Source organism: Scyliorhinus canicula, chromosome 11, assembly GCF_902713615.1.
Source record: "Scyliorhinus canicula chromosome 11, sScyCan1.1, whole genome shotgun sequence".
NCBI lineage: Eukaryota > Metazoa > Chordata > Chondrichthyes > Carcharhiniformes > Scyliorhinidae > Scyliorhinus > Scyliorhinus canicula.
The window spans coordinates 30,282,674-30,306,534 of record NC_052156.1 but is presented as its reverse complement, the minus strand read 5'-3'; the positions used below and the strand labels follow the sequence as shown (position 1 = coordinate 30,306,534).

At 44.2% G+C, this 23,861-nt stretch overlaps 1 protein-coding gene across 4 annotated transcripts in view; it reads left to right on the top strand.

Annotated features, from left to right (window-relative positions):
- The window catches only part of raf1b (Raf-1 proto-oncogene, serine/threonine kinase b), a 170,304-nt gene that overhangs the window by 79,245 nt on the left and 67,198 nt on the right, over positions 1 to 23,861 (top strand). For 2 of the 4 annotated variants that reach the window (XM_038812686.1, XM_038812684.1), the window contains exons 2-3: positions 8,386 to 8,611; positions 13,033 to 13,139. In XM_038812686.1, coding sequence (XP_038668614.1) covers positions 8,408 to 8,611; positions 13,033 to 13,139 — 311 coding nt within the window. In that variant the 5' untranslated portion in view covers positions 8,386 to 8,407. Of the gene's footprint in view, positions 1 to 7,948; positions 8,287 to 8,385; positions 8,612 to 13,032; positions 13,140 to 23,861 lie in introns of those variants that run through there. The other 2 variants (XM_038812683.1, XM_038812685.1) reach the window with 2 other exon arrangements.

The window sequence follows — 23,861 nt, the reverse complement described above, 5'->3', positions numbered from 1 at the left end:
GGTAGCTTCTGGTGTTCCTGGCACCGTGCACATTGCTTTGTCAAAGTTTCAATGGTCGCGTCTAACCCAGGCTACCGTACATAACTGCGGGCCAACAGCTTCATCTTTGAGACTCCCGGGTGGTCTCCGTTATGGAGACCTTGTACGATTGCTCCCTGGCCTCGCTCGGCCATAATCACCTGGGAGCCCCACAGCAGGATGCCATCTACCACTCTGAGTTCAGTCACCTTTGTAGTGAATGCGCGCACATCTCCCGGAAGAGTGTGATGTTGGGCTCCGTACAGCACTATGTGGCAGACACCGGCCTACAGTGGTTCTGTCTACATCCAAGCCTTCACCTGGGTTGTTTTAACTGGCAAGGAATCCATAAAGTGCAAGGTTGCAATTACCTCGTCTGATGTGACAGGCTTCAGCGGCTGGTGGGCAACGGGAGTCGGCTGAGGGCGTCCGTGTGCGGAATCTTCATTCCCGGACGATGTTCTAACACATATTCATAGGCTGACTGGAGCAACACACAGCGCTGAATGCGGGCAGATACCATGGGGGGGATTGCCCTACCCTCCTTAGGGGCTTATGGTCCATATAGTCCGTAAATGTATGCCCGTATACATACTAGTGGAATCGCTTCACCTTCAACGGCAAACCCTCCTTTTCAATTTGTGTGTAGGTCCGCTCCGCTGCTGCCAGGGGGCGGGAGGCAACGCAATGGGCCGTTCCATTCCTTCATCCGTTTGGTGCATCAAAACATCCCGATACCATAAGGCGAAGCATCGCAGGTTAACAACAAGGCCTTGAATGGGTCAAAATGAGACAGCAGATGCAAGGACGAGAGCCATTGCTTTACCTCGTTGAACGCCATCTGTTGCGGGAGTCCCCAAATCACCGCTGACCCTTCTTTAGCAACAGATGCAGTGAGGCCAACATGTCGCCAAATTTGGAATGAACTTGCCATAATAGTTGATTAGGCCCAAATGCCCAAGAAAGAGCAGATTTCCGAAGGATCCTTTGGCACGGCAGCCTGTCACTCGTGCCTTGTCGTCCACTGGGTGCAAGCCATTGCGGTCCACCCTGTAACCAGGTAGACCATTTTTTTTTGTGTGAATTACAGACTTTTCACACTATAGGCGGACACCGACTGCCTCGAACTGACATAGTAACCCCTCCAGGTTCTTCATGTGTTTACCGTCTGGTGGTCAACATCTTCAAGGCAAATTACGATTTGTGATAATCTCCGGCTAATGTTCTCAGGATAAAGGTCTCACCGGCGCGATTTCGCCCTAGTGTTTTGTAAATTGAGTGCCATGGGTATTTAAATATGATTTGGATAGGCAGTGAAGAAATATGGTAAGATTCTGCACCATAAACTACACATTGAGGTACATGGAATTGAAAATGCCCATTGTAACGTGGGTTGGATGGGAGGAGTCCAGATTAGTAATAAAAGGAATGACTCTCAGTATATTACAAGTGTTGTTTCCCAAGAATCTATAAGGGAATTTGTAAGATTTTCACTATATATATATATTATACATTTATTTAGAATGATTTTGATGGTGAAATAGAAATTTCTATCTCCAAGTTAATAACATGTTAGGAGACATAGTAAATTGCGAGGATGGGAGCAGGAGGCTACAAAGGGATATTGTGAGTGGACAAAAACTAGAGCAAATTAAAGACGTCTGTTGCCGTTCAAGATGTCGAGGCGCCCGAAGGTTCTTTACAGCCAATGAAGTATTATTGTTGTGTAGTCATTCCTGTAATGTACGAAACATGGGCCGAAATCCTCCGTCTGTGCCCATCGGTGGGATCTTCTGGTCTCATCAATGGCGACACCCTGTAGACGGCAAAGGGCCCGGAATAATCCCACAATCGCCCAATAGCGAGCTGCCTTCACCACCGCAAAATACGGTGAGGGTGAAATCCCACTTTTTTTCTTCTTTTTTAAAATAAATTTAGAGTACCCAATTATTTTTTCCAATTAAGGGGCAATTTAGCATGGCCAATCCACCTAACCTGCACATCTTTGGGTTGTGGGGGCGAAACCCACGCAGACACGGGGAGAATGTGCAAACTCCACACAGACAGTGACCCAGGGCCGGGATTCGAACCCGGGTCCTCAGCGCCGTATGTAGCAATGCTAACCACTGTGCCACCGTGCTGCCCGTGAAATCCCATTCTTGATAGTCAATTTACGTACATACAAGAAACAACCAAAAACAGCAGTGCAATAATAAACAGATAATGTATTTTTAAGCTGTAATTATTGACCAGGGGACAGCTCCCTAGCTCTTCTTTGAAAAGTGCCATGAGTTATTTTATATTCACCAGAGGCCAGATGAGACCTTTGTTTAATGTCTCACCTGAAAGATGACTCCTCCAACCGTCTGGCACTCCCGCAGTATTTGTATGATAGCCGAGAAATTGTGATCCGGTCTCTACAGTGCAACTTGATACATAACCTTCTGACATTAGTAAGATTGCCATCTCTGAGTCATGGCTGACACCTGGTAGATGGAGTCAATATCGGCAAGCGTGAGGTTATCCACTTTGGATCGGAGAAAGGCACATCAGATCATTATCAAAATGGTGAGAAGAGCAAAGAGATTTAGGTGTCTGTGTACACCAGTCACAAAGTTAGTGCAGCTAATACCTAAATTACATGTTGGCCTTTATATCCAGTGCGTTGGAATTCAAAACCAAGGGTGTGATGGCCCAGTTCTACAAAACCCTAGTCAGACTCCATCTGAAGTAACGTATTCAGTTTTTAGCACCGAACCTCAAAAGATAACTTGACCTTGGCAGAAATACAGCAGCGAGTCACCGGATTGATGCCAGGGTGGTGATTATAAGGCCACATAGAATTTTACAGTGCAGAAGGAGGCCATTCGGCCCATCGAGTCCGCACCGGCTCCTGGAAAGAGCACCCCACCCAAGGCCAACACCTCCACCCCATCCCCATAACCCAGTAACCCCACCCAACACTATGGGCAATTTTGGACACTAAGGGCAATTTATCATGAAATTAAATGAAATGAAAATCGCTTATTGTTACGAGTAGGCTTCAATGAAGTTACTGTGAAAAGCCCCTAGTTGCCACATTTTGGCGCCTGTCCGGGGAGGCTGGTACGGGAATCGAACCGTGCTGCTGGCCTGCCTTGGTCTGCTTTAAAAGTCAGCGATTTAGCCTTGTGAGCTAAACCAGCCCCAGTAATGGCCGATCCACCAAACCTGCACATCTTTGGACATGTTCCATAAACTTGGCTACCATTCCCTTGAATTGAGACGGTTGAGAAGTGATGTAATAGTGAGCGGCACGGTGGCACAGTGGTTGGCACTGCTGTTTACGGCGCTGAGGATCCGAGTTCGATCCCGGCCTGGGCCACTGTCCGTGTGGAGTTTGCACATTATCCCCGTGTCTGTGTGGGTTTCACCTCCACAACCCAAAGATGTGCAGGGCAGGTGGATTGCCCACGCTAAATTGCTCATTAATTGGAAAAAATAATTGGGTACTCTAAATTTAAAAGAAGTGAAGTGATGTAATAGATGTGCTTGAAATGTTGAAGTAATTCTGTAGGGCACTTGCTCTGGCAGAGAGTCCAGAACCACAGGGCATTTACTTCAAATTAGAGCTAGACCATTCAGCGGTGAAAATTCAGGAAGCAATTGTTCACACAAACCGTAAAGTGGAAATCTGGAACTTGGATAATGGGTTAAATAACATTTTTAAGAGATTGAGATCAATAGATGTTTGTTAGCTAAGGCTATAAAGGAGAATAGGCTATATGGAAAAAAATGAATAAATGGAGTTGAGGTGTAGCTGACCATATTGAACGGTGGAACAAGCTTGAGGGATTGATTGGCGATTACTTGCATGTTCCTATATGTAGACAAGGCATTAAACTGCAATCTATCTTTACTGATCAGGCATTGAACAACAAAAAAGAAGAAATGTTTGTTAAAAAATGTGTACATTTGTGAGATGTGGACATCATTGGTAAAGTCAGAATCTATTATCCCTCTCTGCCATTTTGACTCGAAGATAAGTTGTTGATTGGTCCAGTCTGGAGTTGTGGACAAAATCAAAACCCCTTTTGCTTATTCTTTCTTTTATGCTTGGTCTATAGCCAGACAAAACAAAACAAAGGTGCACAGGATGTGGGCATTGCTGGCATTTAATCGGCCATCCCTGAGGGCATTTAAGAGCCAACCATATTACTGTGGATCTGGAGTCACATCTAGATCAGACCAGGGAAGGACAGCAGATTTCCTTCGTTAAAGGGCATTAGTGAACCAGATGGATTTTTACAACAATCACTTTTTTCATTTCAGGTTTTTATTGTATTCAAATTTCAACATCTGCTGTGAAATTCAAATCCAGATGCCCAGAACATTACCCTGGAGGTCTCTGGGTTATTAGTCCAGCGATAATGCCACTGTGCCACTGCCTCCCACAATTCATTTGGTTTGAATGACGGCTGGGAAATGTTATACAAATCCCTGTGATCAGACACCTGTTTCTGAGCTCACAGCAGCTCTCAAAAATAAACCGGGATGTCAGATAACTCTCATTGTGACAAGCGCTGCGATGAATACTTTAGTGGTTAATTGTTCTTCAGGGGATAAATATACGCTTGGATCATTAACCTGGATTTTATGGCACTAATGATTTTATGGTATTAAACACTGTCAGTGTTCACCACTGTTATTGCACTGAAACTGGCAGCATCCTTGGGGGCCCGCACATGTGCAGAATAATGTGGAAATCTGGAATTGCAGTCTATTAAAAAAACGTTATATTTGTGGAATGTCAGATTTCTCCAATTATAATAAAAGTCCATATTTTAAAAATAACTTTAAAAGAAATTTGATTATCTTTTATTTGGTTCTGTCTTAATCCAATCATTACCATTCAACACAAAAATGAAAGATAATCAACGCTTCAGTGTGATTGGCCGCTTGCCGGGATTGCTGACATCACTGCTATTGAATGCTTGGAGATCTCAGTTTAAACTGCCAATGGGAAAGGGGAAATCCAGATTACAGAGATCATGAGATCTTTGGGTAGCTTTCCTTGAGATCAGCAGCAAGCAATGCTCTTCTGTTGCCGACTGTAAAATCTAGCAGTACAGTAGAGTTCTATCTTAACTTTTGCACTATTCTCATGGGCAGTGCTCCCATGTGGAGGAGCTTGGGTATACAGTTTGTTCATTGTGCATGTAATATTAACTAATTCTGTAATATTAACTAATTCTGTATCATTTTGCTCCAATTTGTCTTCACCTTCTGAACACGTTGATGTCCACAATGTGTCAAATTTTGTGAAGGTTGTAGTCACTGCACAATATATTGCCCGTGAGCATGTTACTCCTCTTTTATTTTATTTTAGTTTTGTACGGCTGTGAGGAAAGGATACCTCACTCCAGGAGTGATTTCATGGTAAACTAAAACTAGCTTTATTATTAATACAGCATTAAAATATCTTTAACATCACACAAGAAAACAGCTTACAATTACCCCTTAAACAATGCTAATTAATACAGTAACACAATAATCCTTAACCGCTATCTTAATTTCCACTCTAACAACAAAACCATCTCTGCTGTCAGTCCACTTTTAAATACAGTTAGTACTCAAGGTACACATGTGAATCTTGATATTGAATGTCAGTAGGCCATTTCATCATGGAAGATGTAACAACAAAGCCCCTTCCTGCCTCGCCAAACACCTACATGTGCACATTTGCACTCTGGTAACCCGTATAATGAGGATTGGGAACTTGGTCAATTCTTCTCTAGTACAAATTAACTGGCCAAATATTCTTCCTTGCCACGGCAGAGATCAGCAACGTAATGTAATGTTTGCATATAAAACTATCTTTCCTGTTGTAAAGATGCCGTCTCTAACTGGGTGTAGAACCACGAACAGCTACTGGTTTCTCACCCAAGTGACCATTTTTTATCCGTAGGGCCATTGTTAATATTGCAAATGCTGTGCCAATTGAGTGCATTTTCTGGCTGTGATTAAGAGCCACTGACACCAATTAAGGAAAGGTTAGGGCACATATCTAAGAACTAGGAGCAGGAGTAGGCCATCTTGTCCTTCCGAACCTGCTCCGCCATTCAGTCAGATCATGGCTGATCTTTTGTGGACTCGGCTCCACTTTCCCACCCGAACATCATAACCCTTTATTCCATTATTCTATTTATCTTTATCTGCTTCACTGGGCAGGGAATTCCATAGATTCACAACCCTTTGGGTGAAGAAATTCCTCCTAGGTTCAGTCCTAAATCGACTATGTCGATCGACTAAATCGAGGCTATGCCCCCTCGTTCTTCTTTCAACAACCTGCCTACATCTATCCTATCCATTCCCTTCATAATTTTATATGTTTCGATAAGATTCCCCCCCCGGCATCCTTCTAAATTCCAACAAGTACAGTCCCAGTCTACTCAACCTCTCCTCGTAATCCAACCCCCTCAACTCTGGGATTAACCTAGTGAATCTCCTCTGCCCACCCTCCAGCGCCAATACGTCCTTTCTCGGGTAAGGAGACCAAAATTGAACATAATACTCCAGGTGTAGCCTCACTACCACCTTATACAATTGCAGCATAACCTCCCTAGTCTTAAACCCCATCCCTCTAGCAATGAAGGACAAAACTCCATTTGCCGCCTTAATGACCTGTAAACCAACTTTTTGCGACTCATGCACTAGGACACCCAGGTTCCTCTGCCCAGCAGTATGTTTTAATATTTTATCATTTAAATAATAATTCCTTTTGCTGTTATTCCTACCTCATATTTGTCAACATTGTATCTCATCTGCCAGACCCTAGCCGATTCACTTTCCAAATCCCTCTGCACTTTTTGCTTCACCACTCATCTTAGTGTCGTCTGCAAACTTGGACACATTGCACTTGGTTCCCAACTCCAAATCATCTATGTAAAGAACCCGTTTCTACCTGTATGGGGGAAAAATAATCTGCACGTGTGTTATACTGGGTTTGTATGTTGAAGACAGATTGACTCCAGCTTCTTTCTTTGCCAGATGGATATGCACCGCATTAGCAGCCATTCCCCTTGTGAGGAGTATCACAGCCGATGCTGATACCGTATTCAACCAATATACATGATGATTTTACCTGTTTTTCAGCAGTGAATTGTAGCTTAGAGGGAGATCTCTCTCTCTCTTAACCTTCCCCCTCCTCCCCCACCAAATCCTAGGAGTGCTGAGGAATATTAAGGTGCCCCTACCACTGACTCTTGTGGTGATCAGTTAACTCAGCACAGAATGAGAATTAAATGTGGAACCTTTCTTGGTCTGTGTACCTCAGTTCCACACCTGAAAACTATGCTATCAAGGAACTGAAATTAATTATTTAAGTGACATAACCTGTCAAGAAAATGTTTAGCTGTAATGTTATTCAGAGAAGCCTTGCAGTACATCTTGTACTGTACTCCACTATAAGATTCTTTATAGACTTGCTGGCACTGTGTCAAGAACTGCCTCTCCATTAAAGCAAAACTGCGTGGTTTCTGACATTGAGATGAATAATTTCCTTCAATATAATGCTGCCATTGAATCAAACTGTATATTGACGTCAGTAATCTGGTCTTCATCTGCTAGGTAGTTTTGTGGTCACAGGTAGGGGAGGGCTACTTTGATTTGCAATGGATAATGTGTGCCTTGCAATTTAAGAAAAGGTCCCGATAAGTGAATTCAGAACATTGGCTCAATCATTAGTGTAATCTGCTAAAAGAACCTGATCAAAAACAATACGTCACACAGGCATGTATGATCGGGGTCAACAAACACTGCAGCTGCAAAGTGTAGCCTCAGATCTTTGTGATTTTTAAGCTGTAAACTTTTGTGATGCTTGCTGTGAATGTTGTTTGATCAGCTTTGTTTTTTTAGATTTGTTTTCACGGCTGTGCTATTTTTAGCTTGGTGGCAGCAGCCAGATCAAAGGGTACACTGGTTGCCAAAGGCACTGAGCAAGCAAAATTTACAACTGACATGCATGTCACAGCCGAGAACTGGTTCTGGAATACTTAGTGAATGTATTACCAAAGCCTGTGGTTTGAATCCCATTTCACCATTGTAGGCCGTGAGGGTTTAGTAAACCATTTCAGATGAACATGGATTGGGAAATCGATATCTAGGGTTGGCAGGAATTGGAATCAGGGGCCCACACCAGCTTTCTTGGCTCTGAAGCCAAGTGGAACAAATGAAACTCACAAGCTGTAGTGCTTTGCTGCATCACCATGTCAAACTGCATTGTTCTGGATATGTTCAGATGTTTCGTGAACGTTGAATATTTAGGAAAGCCTCTATAGAATCAAAGAATCACTCTGTGTCTTTAATTTGTGTTTGGTTTGCTTGCAGATCCCCTGCCCGTCTGATCAAAATGGAGTATAATCTGGGATTCTGGAAATCCACCAGTAATGGTTTCAGCCCACAAGATTTTTTCCATGATGTTTCTACGTCTGTTTCCCCCACCTTTGCTCATCACTTTGCATATCGTCGGGAATCTGAGGATGGAAAATTGGCAGATGCTTACAAAGCAGGTGGCACTATTCGGGTTTACTTACCAAACAAGCAGCGCACCGTGGTAAATTTTTGTTACATTATGTAGAAGCCAAATAATAGGAAAAGATTTTCTTCCTCTGGAATTGAAGATTTTCTGTACAGGGGTATTGGTTTTTAAGTAACCATTTGATTTTGCTCATCGAGTATTTCCTGCAGTAACATTCATTAAACTAATTAGTATCTGCATAGTAATGTGATCTCACAGTGCTAGAAGAATGAGAGCAGGTTAGTATTACATAAATGCTTCCATTTAGTACAGTGCTTGTCTTGGATAATTGAAATATAATTGTGTAGCTCAAGCTGGGGAGAACTGATTCTTGGCCAGAATGGTACAAAATTTAGTACAAAAGCTGAACTTAGGATTGGTAGATAGGAATGTAATTTTATGGAGATGCTTCTTCTTACAGAATAGGGCAAAAGGAAAAGTGTAGAATCCAGGATTCAATTGTATCACTGGTTATTTGATCCTTGAATAACATTGAATACAGTCCTGAGGAAAAACCACGTCACCAAGACGACTCTCTACTCCGAGCTCATGCTTACTAGTTGGTTTGCATATCTAGGGAATTAACATTGGTCATGAACAATAATGGACTCTCTTCCAAGGGATAGAAGAAAAGAACATTCAGAAACATTGGGTGGGATTTTCTGGCCCCACCTATTGGTGGGATTGTTCAATGGACGTTGGATGGGTTGCCGCATCCCCCAACCAGTTGGTCCTGCCACAGTGAGGTCAGAAAGTCCTGGCCATAAAATAGCTTGAATTTTAAAGGGTAAAATCTTACTTGACCAAACCTATTGATTCTGGTGACTGGTAGTGATTTAACCTGAGGATTACCACACCTCCGGTAAGAGGCAAGGTTGAGAATAACCTCCGACACTACGGGAATTGAACCTACGCTACTGGCACTGCTCTGCATCATGATCCAGTTGTCTAGCTAAGTGGGCTAAAGAATGGCCTCCACTTTCCTGGATGAGTGCAGCTCCAACAACACTCAAGAAGCTTGACACCATCCAGGACAAAGAAGTCCACTTGATTAGCACCTCCTCCACAAACATTCACTTCCTCCACCACCAACGCAATGTAGAGAGGCTGATGCCCTGGAGAGGGTAAATTCTTCCTCCTCATGTGCGCGGCTTAGCCTCATCCAATTCAAGGTGCTGCATAGGGCCCACATGACTGGGACGAGGATGAGTAGGTTCTTTGGGGGTGAAGATAGGTATGTCAGGTGTTCGGGGAGTCCAGCGAACCATGCCCATATGTTCTGGGCATGCCCGGCATTGGAGGAGTTCTGGAATGGGGTGGCGAGGACGGTGTCAAGGGTGGTGGGATCCAGGGTCAAGCCAGGATGGGGACTCGCGATCTTTGGGGTTGGGGTAGAGCCGGGAGTGCAGGAGGCGAAAGAGGCCGGTGTGCTGGCCTTTGCGTCCCTAGTAGCCCGGCGAAGGATTTTGCTACAGTGGAAGGACGCGAGGCCCCCAAGCGTGGAGACCTGGATCAATGACATGGCGGGCTTCATTAAGCTTGAGAAGGTTAAATTCACCCTGAGAGGATCGGTGCAAGGGTTCTTTAAACGGTGGCAACCTTTCCTCGACTTTCTGGCTCAACGATAGGGTACTGGGACAGTAGCAGCAGCAACCCGGGGGGGGGGGGGGGGGGGGGGACGTTGATTATGTTGGCTTATTTTATTTAAATTTGATTTATTTAATTTTAATTTATTTAATTTTAATTTATGGTTAAGTTCTCTTGGTGGGGTGGGGGGAGTGTGATACATGTGATGTTACGGTATGGGGGGAATTGTGGGTGTTATGGGGCTGTTAGTTGCATATTACTGCTTTTTGCTATACTTGTTGTTATATTTTTATATTTTCTGTAAAAAATTCCAATAAAAGTTATTTAAAAAAAAAACTTTAGGGGCCTCACGGTAGCATGGTGGTTAGCATCAATGCTTCACAGCTCCAGGGTCCCAGGTTCGATTCCCGGCTGGGTCACTGTCTGTGTGGAGTCTGCACGTCCTCCCCGTGTGCGCGTGGGTTTCCTCCGGGTGCTCCGGTTTCCTCCCACAGTCCAAAGATGTGCGGGTTAGGTGGATTGGCCATGCTAAATTGCCCGTAGTGTAAGGTTAATGGGGGGATTGTTGGGTTACGGGTATGTGGGTTTAAGTGGGGTGATCATTGTTCGGCACAACATCGAGGGCCGAAGGGCCTGTTCTGTGCTGTACTGTTCTATGTTCTATGTTCTAAATTGCCAGAAATGGAAATGATGGTGGGAATCTAGGAATCCAGTCCCACTCGCCATTTTAAAAGTTGGCCCAACTCAATCAAACTCCAGGCCAGTGTGGGGAAGAGAATAACTGGAGGCCATCAACATAAGGTAGTCACGAAGAAATCAAAGGAAATTCAGAAAAATCTTTACCCAAGAGCTGGTGAGAATGTGGAACACACTAAAAAAAGGAATGGTTGAAGCCAATTGTGTAGATGCATTTAAGGGGCAGCGAGACAAGAGTACGAGAAAGAAAGGGTTATGATGACAGATTTAGATGAGGAAAGATGGGAGGATATTTGAGTACAGCTTAAACATCCGCTTGAACTGGTTGGGTTGAATGGCCTATTCCTGTGCTTTAGATCCTATGTGAATTATGTATGTAAACATTGTATTGCCGCAGATTTGAGTTTCTCATAAGGAATCAATATGTTGATTTGGAATTGACTGCAGGGAATGTTCAGTGACATCGAAGCAGCTATGGCAACATGGTTGTCTGATAGCATCTAATCACCATGGTAACAGTGCCAGGAGAGTGTTTAATGGCAGAAAACAATAGCACTTGATTTTTGTATGCCTGTCCAGGGGCTGTTTAGCACAGGGCTAAATCACTGGCTTTGAAAGCAGACCAAGCAGGCCAGCAGCACGGTTCAATTCCCGTAACAGCCTCCCCGAACAGGCGCCGGAATGTGGCGACTAGGGGCTTTTCACAGTAACTTCATTTGAAGCCTACTCGTGACAATAAGTGATTTTCATTTCACTTGCTTGATATTGCTTCACTGAGAATGGGGACAAGTACGTTCATGTTGTTATGGTATTTGTATCCAAAAAGCTCTGTCAAAACCTGGCTGCTTGAGAGTTAGACAGACGCTTATTGATGGATAAAAGAATAATTTATGATTGCCAGTAGGTGATTTATGAGAGCTTGTATTTAATCCTTTCCGAAAGTATAATTGCTACCAAATGCTGTGTTAAAACTGGGGCCAGTAACTAGATTTTATGAACCACACCCAGATGCACACCCATATTAATGAGTAAGCCACTTTACTATTGACTATAAAGAATATACTGACTTATTGCCCATATAAATTATTTATATATACTGAACAATATTGTTCAGGGCGGTAAGTGTTTTGAGTTTACCAGTCCTGCAGGGTGAAGGTGTTATGTGTGGCGGGTGGGGCGGATGCATTGAAATGATTGAATCGAAATTAGAGCTAATTCTATCCCTGACCCTGAAGTGTGAGGATGAACAGAAAAAGTCTAAAATACAAATTCCCTGAAAGGGCAAGTGCAGGTAAAATTGCCAGTAGCATGTTGGTGTTGCAGATTTTGTGGATTGGATGTATCGAGTGGAATTTAATCCAGGCCATGGGAGTCTCGCTTGCTAGCTGGAGAGCCGGCGAGAGTCCGGTGCCGTCTCCTTTGGGCTCGGGGTGCTGAATGAAGTACCAGTCAGGTACTTCAATAGCCAGAGGTGGGCCTTCCCCGGGACAATGTACTCCAGTACACTGGAGGCAAAAGTCCCCCCCTCCGAGAACTCCCAGCCAATCAGTGGTTGGCAGATCCTCATTGCTGTCAGCGCTACCGCGGTAGCAGTGGTAGCTGCTGGCAATACACCCACTAGAGGCCCAGGATCAGCAAGAGTCAGGGATGGCTCTCAAAGTGTCCCCACCTTCCCAAATCCGGGTCCCTTTAACGTGGTACTGAATATCTTTGAACAGGGCGCTGCTTTCTGCCACTTGAGTGCCCGATTGCCAGGCTTCCATTGTGGCGACTGTCTGGGCTGCTGCTGAATTCCATCAGTGGCAGGATGAGACCCTTTAATTGCCCAATGAGGGATCAATTGATGTCGGGACAGGAAGGCCGTCTCTTAGCCTTCCTTCCCCAGACTTAATCGGGGCAAAGGCAGCAAAGTGACAGGATTCCCACCTGGTAGCCTTCCATCCAATTAAATGCCTTCCTCCCTCATCATATCTCCAAACTGACCTCGAGGAGGGCATTGAACACCATCCATTAGATTCCTTGTATCCCACAAATGATATATTCTTGGTTTCCTTGTACAGATGATGTATTCATGGTTTGTGTAGAAAACTTTAAAATGGCTAGCACAAGTTAATATTTGAGCACAACATTTGTGCATGTCTGACCTGTTGCCCTTCCTTTATGTGGTTCTGTAGGTGAGTGTGAGACCAGGTATGACTGTACAAGACAGCCTAAAAAAGGCTTTGAAAGTCCGAGGTCTTCAGCCAGATTGCTGTGCAGTCTTCAGGCTGCCACAGGGATGGTAAGAACATTTTTAAAATGTTTGTTATGTTCTTCAATGGCGGAGTCAAATGTACATTATGTACTGAATAAATTATTGATATCAAATGAAGTTTGTCAATATTCCGTTCCAAAGTTTTCTTCCTGTGATAAATAAAGCTTTGTGAGTTATTCTTGATCCTGGCCTGAGGAATGTAAAATGACTCCATTTTGTAAGACAAAATAGAGCTAAACGCTTTCCAGAAAGAAGTCTGGAATAATATGAAATAATTCTTCAAAATGTGCTATCGGAGGCGTTTCCACATTACATTAAATGCCATTGCTTGTTATGATGCCCTGTAATTTTCCACCAGAATTTAATTGACTTTGGTCACATGCCTCTGAAAATATGGGCCCCCATGTTAGACTTGTTGCTAGAAAGAGGCTCAAACCACTTTTCAGATCAGGCCTCATTTAAATGTAATTGGTAAGTTGCCTGTGTGAACACTTATGGCTGCTTCCTGTTTTTTTTGTGGAATTGGAAAATCTGGTGGGCCTGCTGTAGTCCCAGATGACCATAGGCTGCTTTTCTCTTTTGACGTGGAGATGCCGGCGTTGGACTGGGGTGAGCACAGTAGGAAGCCTTACAACACCAGGTTAAAGTCCAACAGATTTGTTTTGAATCACTAGCTTTCGAGCACTGCTCCTTCCTCAGGTGAATCACCTGAGGAAGGAGCAGTGCTCCGAAAGCCAGTGTTTGAAACAAACCTGTTGGACTTTAACTTGGTGTTGTAAGACTTCTTTCTCTTTTGAGGGGGAGAGCTGAGTGGTGATGATTTAGCCTGAGAATCACCACATCTCCGGCGACGGGCCTTCATGAATAACCTCAGTAGGTACGGGAATTAAACGTGCGCTGTTGGCCTTGCTCTGCATCACAAACCAACTGTCCAGCCAACTGAGCTCAACTGGCCTCAATTGAAATGGAAGATCTGGTGGGCCTGCAGCATTGTGTTAAGGGGAAGGTGGTGTCATATTGTGGTGGGATTTGGGCCGATAGAGTGAATTACTGATTGGGGCGTTGGGTAGGTAGGAACGATATCATTGAGGAGCCCTTATTTCCAGCCTGAATTGCTATTTGGAATGCATTTTCCTCATTCTTGGCTTGTTTGCCATTTAAGGGACACCCGTTCATTCACTTTTCCACTCTGTATAGTAAATGCATCATGTGTTTAGCAAGTGTTGCCCTGTCTGTTACCCAGTTCCATAGTACTTTGAGGCTGAAAAGTGCGGGTTGCCTAAATTGAGGCTTGCTTGAAAATCATAGTGGCCATATGTCAAATAAGAAGTATGTTGACAAGTGAATTTTTGCAAATTTGATCCCTATCTTCCTGCTCCTGCTGAAAAATAGGATGAGAGACCACAATTTAGGCCAGTGTCATTTCATATGCTCGCCACTCTCCATCACGTGGTGAATCGGGCACAGAAATATGGCGAATATATGTTTATTTTTACAGCCACACAATTCTGAGTTGTGTTAAAGTTGCAGTGATGGGTATGAGAGTGGGCATGACTTGCTTGACTGCTATTTGTCATCTGTCCCAGATTGAGCAAGGAAGAATCACCCACGTTGCTGTTAGCCAGGAGTCCCATATCAGTCATATGGTGACTATGTTTATCAGAAGATTGTTCAGTTTTCTGGTTTAACTGATCTGGGAGCTGAAGGGCTTCTTTATCAATGAAACGAGTAAAGTAGTTGTTCGTTTGTTATATTGTTTGTTCTGTATGGGTGCCTATTAGTGATGATGCATTTAGCTCTGTGCGACCACTTTGTGAAGTCCTGTGAAAGCAAGGACAGCATCTGATTGCGCTCCCAATTTTCTTGGGGAATCTAGTGACACGGGGATGCTGACACTTTGTTTTGTTTAGTTGGTAGTTTTCGCAAAACGGTTGAGGTGTGACAGCACTGAATGACTGTAGTGGGCGGCACGGTAGCACAGTGGTTATCACTATTGCTTCACAGTTCCAGGGACCTGGGTTCGATTCCTGGCTTGCGTCACAGTCTGTGCGGAGTCTGCACGTTCTCCCCGTGTCTGTGTGGGTTTTTTTCCGGGCGCTCCTGTTTCCTCCCACTGGTCCTGAAAGATGTGCTTGTTAGGTGAATTAGGCATTCTGAATTCTCCCTCTGTGTACATGAATAGGCGCCGGAGTGTGGCGAGTATAAGCAAGGCAAGAGTCAGAAGCTGATATGTAGAGATTTGTTGTTAATTTACTGAACACTCCACTGAGCCGCAGTATATATATATATCCTGATTTTTAAAAAAAGATGAATAAATTGGAGTGCACTCTCTGAATCGGAACACTTCAGTCAACACATTGTCACCATTCTTTGACAGTGTAGACTGCAGACTTGCTTTGCAGAAAAGTTATATTGCAAAATACTTTTGAAACTGTTCTCCTAGCTCTGGCAGTGAATGCATCGGTCTTGATTGCTGATGGTTTAAAACATCAAACCCAAGGGCAAATTATCCTTTCTTTCTTTTCTGTCTTCATCTCCTTCTGAAGGTCTGGTGCCCGGAACTGGACTCCATATCCAGATGAGGCTGGACCATTGTTTTAGAAAGGTTCACCATGACCTCCTTGATTTTGTACTCTATGCCTCTATTTATAATGTTCAGGATCCCATTTGCTTTTATAACCACTTTCTGAATCTCCTTCTTCCTACCAGAATGTATCACTTCACTGCATTAAGTTTCATTTCCAATGTGTCTGCCCATCCAGCAGCCTGTCTATATCCTCTTGGAAGTCTACCATTATTCTCCGAACAGTTTACAATGCTTCCAAGTATTGTGGCATCTGTAAGTTTTGAAATTGGGCCCTGCATACACAAGTCTGTCAGTAATTTGGATCAAGAAAAGCAGTAACCCTAGTACCAAACCCTGTGGATCTGCACTCTATACCTTCCTCCAGTCTGAAAAGCAACTGGTCACCATTATTGTCTGTTTCCTGTCACTCAGCCAGTGACATATTTCATGCTGCCTCTGACCGTTTTAACTGCATGGGCTTCAACTTTGCTGGCAAGCCAATTATGTGGCACTTTATCAAATGCCTTTCAGAAGTCCGTGTACCACACGGACCACATCAACCACATTACTTTCACCAACCGTCTCTGCTACTTCATTATTAATAATAATAATAATAATAATCTTTATCAGTGTCACAAGTAGGCTTAACACCGCAATGAAGTTACAGCGAAATTCCCCTAGTCGCCACACTATGGAGCTTGTTTGAAAACACAGCGCAGTGTTAATGTAAGCATACTTGTGACACTAATAAAGATTATTATTATTAATAAACAGGAAATGAAAATAGAAAATGCTGGAAATACTGAACTGATCAGGCAGCATCTGCGGAGCGAAAGAGAGTTAGTCTATAGAGTCAATGATCCTTCATCAGCATAAACATGATTTTCCATGAACAATCCAGGGCTGGCCTTCCTTGATTAGTCCACGTTTGTCTAAATGACTGTTTATTTTGTCCCAGATTATTGTTTGTAAAAGCTTTCTCACCACTGAGGTTGAACGGACTGCTCTGTATTTGCTGGCTTTATCCTGATTCTTTTGTTTGAACGAGGTTGTACCATTTCTAATTATCCAGTCCTCTGGCACCACCCTCCTATCTAAGGAGGGTTGGAAGATTATGGCCAGTACCTTCTTCATTTCCACCCGTACTTTCCTTTAGCATCCTTAGATGCAGCCCATCTGGCCTGGTGACTTATCAACTTTAAGTACAGCCATCCTTTCTAATACCTTCTCTTTATCAATATTTAGCGCATCCAGTATCTCAGTTACCGCCTTATTCACTCGGACTCTGGCAGCATCTTCTTCCTTGATAAAGACAGGTGCAAAGTAGATTTAGAACCTTGGCCATGCATAGATCCTCTTTTTGGTCCCTACTGGGTCCCACCCCTCCTCTTGCTGCCCTTTTTATTATTTATATACTTATGGATGATTTTTGGATTCCTTTTTCGTTAGCTGCAGTCAAAGAACAAAGAAAAGTACGGCACAGAAACAGGCCCTTCGGCCCTCCAAGCCTGCAGCGACCATGCTGCCCGTCTCAACTAAAATCTTCTACACTTCCGGGGTCCGTATCCCTCTATTCCCATCCTATTCATGCATTTGTCAAGATGCCCCTTAAACGTCACTATCGTCCCTGCTTCCACCACCTCCTCCGACAGCAAGTTCCAGGCACCCACTACCCACTGTGTAAAAAAAAAACTTGCTTCGTACATCTCTAAACCTTCCCTGTCCTCTAGTCATACTCTCTCTTTGCCTCTCCATTTCCTTTTTCACTTACCCGCTTGAATTTTCTATATTCAGCCTGATTCTCAATTATATTGACAACCTGACATCTAACATACTCACATTTTTTTTCTGCTTCATCTCCCTCTCTATCTCTTTTTTTCATCCGGGCAGCTCTAGATTTATTTACCTTACCTCTTGCTGCATCCTGTAATCGATGAAGCTGCCAGCAGACTATCTCCATTCCAAATCCACAGGGTCCAATCCGATAATTTGATTTTTGCTTCTGATTTGTAGAGGCAAATTTAAGCCATCAACTTTGTGATGTAAAGATTTCAAGAAAAATAATTGAAGCATTGCCACCTAAGTAACACCGGAGTAATTGTATGCAAATTCTTAGCAAGAGAAAACATATCATCCTGTTAAAAATGAAAGACACTAAAGCTGTCCTGTTACGTTCCTGAAAATGCTGCTCCTCTTCCAGCAGTAGGTAATTGCAGCCCGATGTCAGCGCATATCGCAAAATGTCAGAATTCTATCATAAATCTGAGCTAAATGAAATTTAGGACAAAGAGATCATTTTTTGAATGAGGTGTTCCATCTTTCAAATTTACTAGGAAACTGCTATGGTTAGTGATCTATTATTTGTTTGAGAAATGTTGAGCGTGATTTAACGGAAAATTTTGGGTTTAAATTGCAGGGTGTTTCCCGGCACCTGCAGCGCCGACAAGACCCCGCTATCAGACGAGACTTTGTTGTTTTTTGGGCCTTGGCAAGACGTCAGTGCAGGAAGACGCTGGGGCGCCATTGTTAAATCCCGCCCCGATCTCTCAACCTCCTCAGCTACCCCACTGCAGTTTCCGGACCTCCCCAACTTGTGTTTTATGGGATCCTTGAGCCCCAGCTCTCAAGGGCAGGACACCCCCGGGCTTGATCCTTGGCACTGCCAGCCTGGCTACCTGGAAGTGCCCTTGCCAGTCTCACAGTGCCACATAGACCAGGGTTCCCAGAAGGCACTGTCAGGGTGCCTAGCTGGCAGCGGGAGTGCCAGATACAAGGCCTGACCTCTTGGTGGCCTCTGATGGCCTGGGAGACCTCTCCAGGTGTCATTACTTATGCCCACACAAACATGGACCAGTGCTAAATGGTGCCATGGTGAGATCCACCAGGCATGGGCGTTCACTTCCCGTACTCTGCATAATCGCGCACAGGCATTTTTGAATGAGCCATCTTAAATCTGTTAATTTGTTGCAAGATCTAGATCACAACACCTCACGAGATCTCGTTAGATCTTGCAAGGCGTTCCGAGTGTCGCAAATCTTGTGAGAGGCCTCTTGCGAGATTTAATGGCGTTGTTGCGTCACCGAGTCAGGCGCAACAAGGCCGTTCGATGGAGCCCATTATCTTTATGCATGCAGTTTGTAACGTTGCTCACAGTGTGTTGGAGGATATGTGGGTTTGTAATGAAAGCAGCAATTGTAATTGACACACATTGTGTTACGTTAAGAAAGCGGCAGAGGATGACGGAACAACTGACAAAATGGAACTAAATGAAACTGCTTTTAGTAAACTAAGGGGACTGCAGAACACTAAACCTTTTTGATGAAGGATTGTGATTTGCAACAGATCTACAATTCAATTCTGTGCAAATTAGTTATTTGCATAACTTGGTATCCTATTACCGGGGCACGTCTGTCTTGTGGATTCATCTGCTTTATATTTGGTTAATTGTAGAGCAGGAAGTGCAATAGCAGAGGTTGAGGTGGGATGGCAGAGAGGGTGAATAGCAGATGAGGGATAATCATGGGGAGCAGATTAGGAGGCAATGGAATTTGGAGCAGTGTAGACTTCAAGAGCAATATCTGGGTGAGATATGCACGCATTGGTGAGTCCTTTGTTGTGGGACTGGCAGTTAAGCTATATACAGAAGTTAAAGAAAATGATCAAGTAATAAATCAGTGAGAGGTTCATTGTACAGCCTAGCTATGATTCTTGTTTGCTACTGTGCCATTAAAATAAAGAAATTGTGAATGAACTAGTCAGGTACAAGAAATTTGACTGCAAGCAACTAACATGTTGCTAATTTGCGCTATAAATTAATATATAATTAAAAACTCGATTTAAAAAAAAAACAAGATTGTACCTCCAGTTTTGTGATTTAAATAATTAAGAAACCTTTCATAATGAGCAGTACATGCAAGATTATTGACCACTAATTGGTAACTTTAGTTTCTAGAGATACGAACAATTATTTATTTTTCTCCAAAGTTAGCAGAGATTAATTTCTGGAACATCTCTTTTTTACCTTGCAATAAGGCCACATACAACCTCCAACCCCAACAGTCCTGGTTCTGAAACATATTGGTGCTTATATTTTTTAGTCGGTGGTTTTTCTGATAAATTTGTGAGCCAGTAAGTTTGGAAAGTGTTGCTTTTAACACTATCGCCTCATTAGTAAATTAATTAGACTGCAAAGTTGTGCAAGGTGATGGGAACAGTGATTTAAACTTTCCAGGTGAACTTCCCACTGAGATTTTGTGGTATTCATCTACACAGCTCCCAAGATAATAGCTTGGACACCCTGCCTTACAACTCTGAAATATTGAAGGTGGTTCACATTCACCCTTGGGAGCACTCATCGGTGGGCCTCCTGACTTGTCTGTAATACAGGGGTGAGCCAGGATCCTCCTGGGACCTTTGAACGATATGAGTACCAGACTGTTTACTGTGTTCGACCAAGTGTAGAAATGTATGGAAAATAGAACATAGAACAATACAGCGCAATACAGGCCCTTCGGCCCACGATGTTGCACCGACATGGGAAGTCAAAAACTAAAGGCCATCTAACCTACACTATGCCATTATCATCCATATGCTTATCCAATAAACTTTTAAATGCCCTCAATGTTGGCGAGTTCACTACTGTTGCAGGTAGGGCATTCCACGGCCTCACCACTCTTTGCGTAAAAAACCTACCTCTGACATCTGTCCTATATCTATTACCCCTCAATTTAAGGCTATGTCCCCTCGTGCTAGCCACCTCCATCCGCGGGAGAAGGCTCTCACTGTCCACCCTATCTAACCCTCTGATCATTTTGTATGCCTCTATTAAGTCACCTCTTAACCTTCTTCTCTCTAACGAGAACAACCTCAAGTCCATCAGCCTTTCCTCATAAGATTTTCCCTCCATACCAGGCAACATCCTGGTAAATCTCCTCTGCACCCGTTCCAAAGCTTCCATGTCCTTCCTATAATGAGGCGACCAGAACTGTACGCAATACTCCAAATGCGGCCGTACTAGAGTTTTGTACAGCTGCAACATGACCTCTTGGCTCCGGTACTCAATCCCTCTACCAATAAAGGCCAACACACCATAGGCCTTCTTCACAACCCTATCAACCTGGGTGGCAACTTTCAGGGATCTATGTACATGGACACCGAGATCCCTCTGCTCATCCACACTACCAAGAATTTTACCATTAGCCAAATGGTCCGCATTCCTGTTATTCTTTCCAAAGTGAATCACCTCACACTTCTCCACATTAAACTCCATTTGCCACCTCTCAGCCCAGCTCTGCAGCTTATCTATGTCCCTCTGTAACCTGCAACATCCTTCCACACTGTCTACAACTCCACCGACTTTAGTGTTGTCTGCAAATTTACTCATCCAACCTTCTGTGCCCTCCTCTAGGTCATTTATAAAAATGACAAACAGCAATGGCCCCAGAACAGATCCTTGTGGTACGCCATTCGTAACTGAACTCCATTCTGAACATTTGCCATCAACCACCACCCTCTGTCTTCTTTCAACTAGCCAATTTCTGATCCACATCTCTAAATCACCCTCAATCCCCAGCCTCCGTATTTTCTGCAATAGCCAACCGTGGGGAACCTTATCAAACGCTTTACTGAAATCCATATACACCACATCAACTGCTCTACCCTCGTCTACCTGTTCAGTCACCTTCTCAAAGAACTCGATAAGGTTTGTGAGGCATGACCTACCCATCACAAAACCATGCTGACTATCCCTAATCATATTATTCCTATCTAGATGATTATAAATCGTATCTCTTATAATCCTCTCCAAGACTTTACCCACAACAGACGTGAGGCTCACCGGCCTATAGTTACCGGGGTTATCTCTACTCCCCTTCTTGAACAAAGGGACCACATTTGCCATCCTCCAGTCCTCTGGCACTATTCCTGTAGCCAATGATGACATAAAAATCAAAGCCAAAGGCTCAGCAATCTCTTCCCTGGCTTCCCAGAGAATCCTAGGATAAATCCCATCAGGCCCTGGTGACTTATCTATTTTCATCTTGTCCAGAATTGCCAACACTTCTTCCCTACGCACCTCAATGCCATCTATTCTAATAGCCTGGGTCTCAGCATTCTCCTTCACAACATTATCTTTTTCCTGAGTGAATACTGACGAAAAGTATTCATTTAGTATCTCGCTTATCTCCTCAGCCTCCACACACAACTTCCCACCACTGTCCTTGACTGGCCCTACTCTTACCCTAGTCATTCTTTTATTCCTGACATACCTATAGAAAGCTTTTGGGTTTTCCTTGATCCTACCTGCCAAAGACTTCTCGTGTCCCCTCCTTGCTCGTCTTAGCTCTCTCTTTCGATCCTTCCTCGCTTCCTTGTAACTATCAAGCGTCCCAACTGAAACTTCACGCCTCATCTTCACATAGGCCTCCTTCTTCCTCTTAACAAGAGATTCCACTTCTTTGGTAAACCACGGTTCCCTCGCTCTACCCCTTCCTCCCTGCCTGACTGGTACGTACTTATCAAGAACACGCAATAGCTGTTCCTTGAACAAGCTCCACATATCCAGTGTGCCCAACCCTTGCAGCCTACTTCTCCAACCAACACATCCTAAGTCATGTCTAATGGCATCATAATTGCCCTTCCCCCAGCTATAACTCTTGCCCTGCGGGGTATACTTATCCCTTTCCATCACTAACGTAAAGGTCACCGAATTGTGGTCACTGTTTCCAAAGTGCTCACCTACCTCCAGATCTAACACCTGGCCTGGTTCATTACCCAAAACCAAATCCAATGTGGCCTCACCTCTTGTTGGCCTGTCAACATGTTGTGTAAGGAAACCCTCCTGCACGCATTGTACAAAGAACGACCCATCTAATGTACTCGAACTATATCTTTTCCAGTCAATATTTGGAAAGTTAAAGTCTCCCATAACAACTACCCTGTTACTTTCGCTCTTTTCCAGAATCATCTTCGCCATCCTTTCCTCTACATCCCTAGAACTATTAGGTAGCCTATAGAAAACTCCCAACAGGGTGACCTCTCCTTTCCTGTTTCTAACCTCAGCCCATACTACCTCGGAAGAAGAGTCCCCATCTAGCATCCTTTCCGCCACCGTAATACTGTCCTTGACTAGCAGCGCCACACCTCCCCCTCTTTTGCCCCCTTCTCTGAGCTTACTAAAACACCTAAACCCTGGAACCTGCAACAACCATTCCTGTCCCTGCTCTATCCATGTCTCTGAAATGGCCACAACATCAAAGTCCCAGGTACCAACCCATGCTGCCAGTTCCCCTACCTTATTTCGTACACTCCTGGCATTGAAGTAGACACACTTCAAACCACCTACCTGAACACTGGCACCCTCCTCTGAAGTCAAATCTGTGCTCCTGACCTCTATACTCTCAATCTCCCGTACCCCAAAACTACAATCCAGGTTCCCATGCCCCTGCTGAATTAGTTTAAACCCCCCCAAAGAGCACTAACAAATCTCCCCCCCAGGATATTGGTGCCCCTCAGGTTCAGATGTAGACCATCCTGTCTATAGAGGTCCCACCTTCCCCAGAAAGAGCCCCAGTTATCCAGAAATCTGAATCCCTCCCGCCTGCACCATCCCTGTAGCCACGTGTTTAATTGCTCTCTCTCCCTATTCCTCGTCTCACTATCACATGGCACGGACAACAACCCAGAGATAACAACTCTGTTTGTTCTTGCTCTGAGCTTCCATCCTAGCTCCCTAAAGGCCTGCCTGACATCTTTGTCCCCTTTCCTACCTATGTCGTTAGTGCCAATGTGGACTATGACTTGGGGCTGCTCCCCCTCCCCCTTAAGGACCCGGAAAACAATATCCGAGACATCACGTACCCTTGCACCTGGGAGGCAACATACCAAACGTGAGTCTCTCTCGCTCCCACAAAATCTCCTATCTGTGCCCCTGACTATTGAGTCCCCAATTACTAATATTCTACTCCTTTCCCCCCTTCCCTTCTGAGCAACAGGGACAGACTCCGTGCCAGAGGCCCGTACCCCATGGCTTACCCCTGGTAAGTCCCCCCCCCCCCACAAGTATCCAAAACGGTATACTTGTTACTAAGGGGAACGACCACAGGGGATTCCTGTACTGACTGCTTACCCCCCAGCCCCTCTCACCGTCACCCATCTATCTTTATTCTTTGGCGTAACTACCTCCC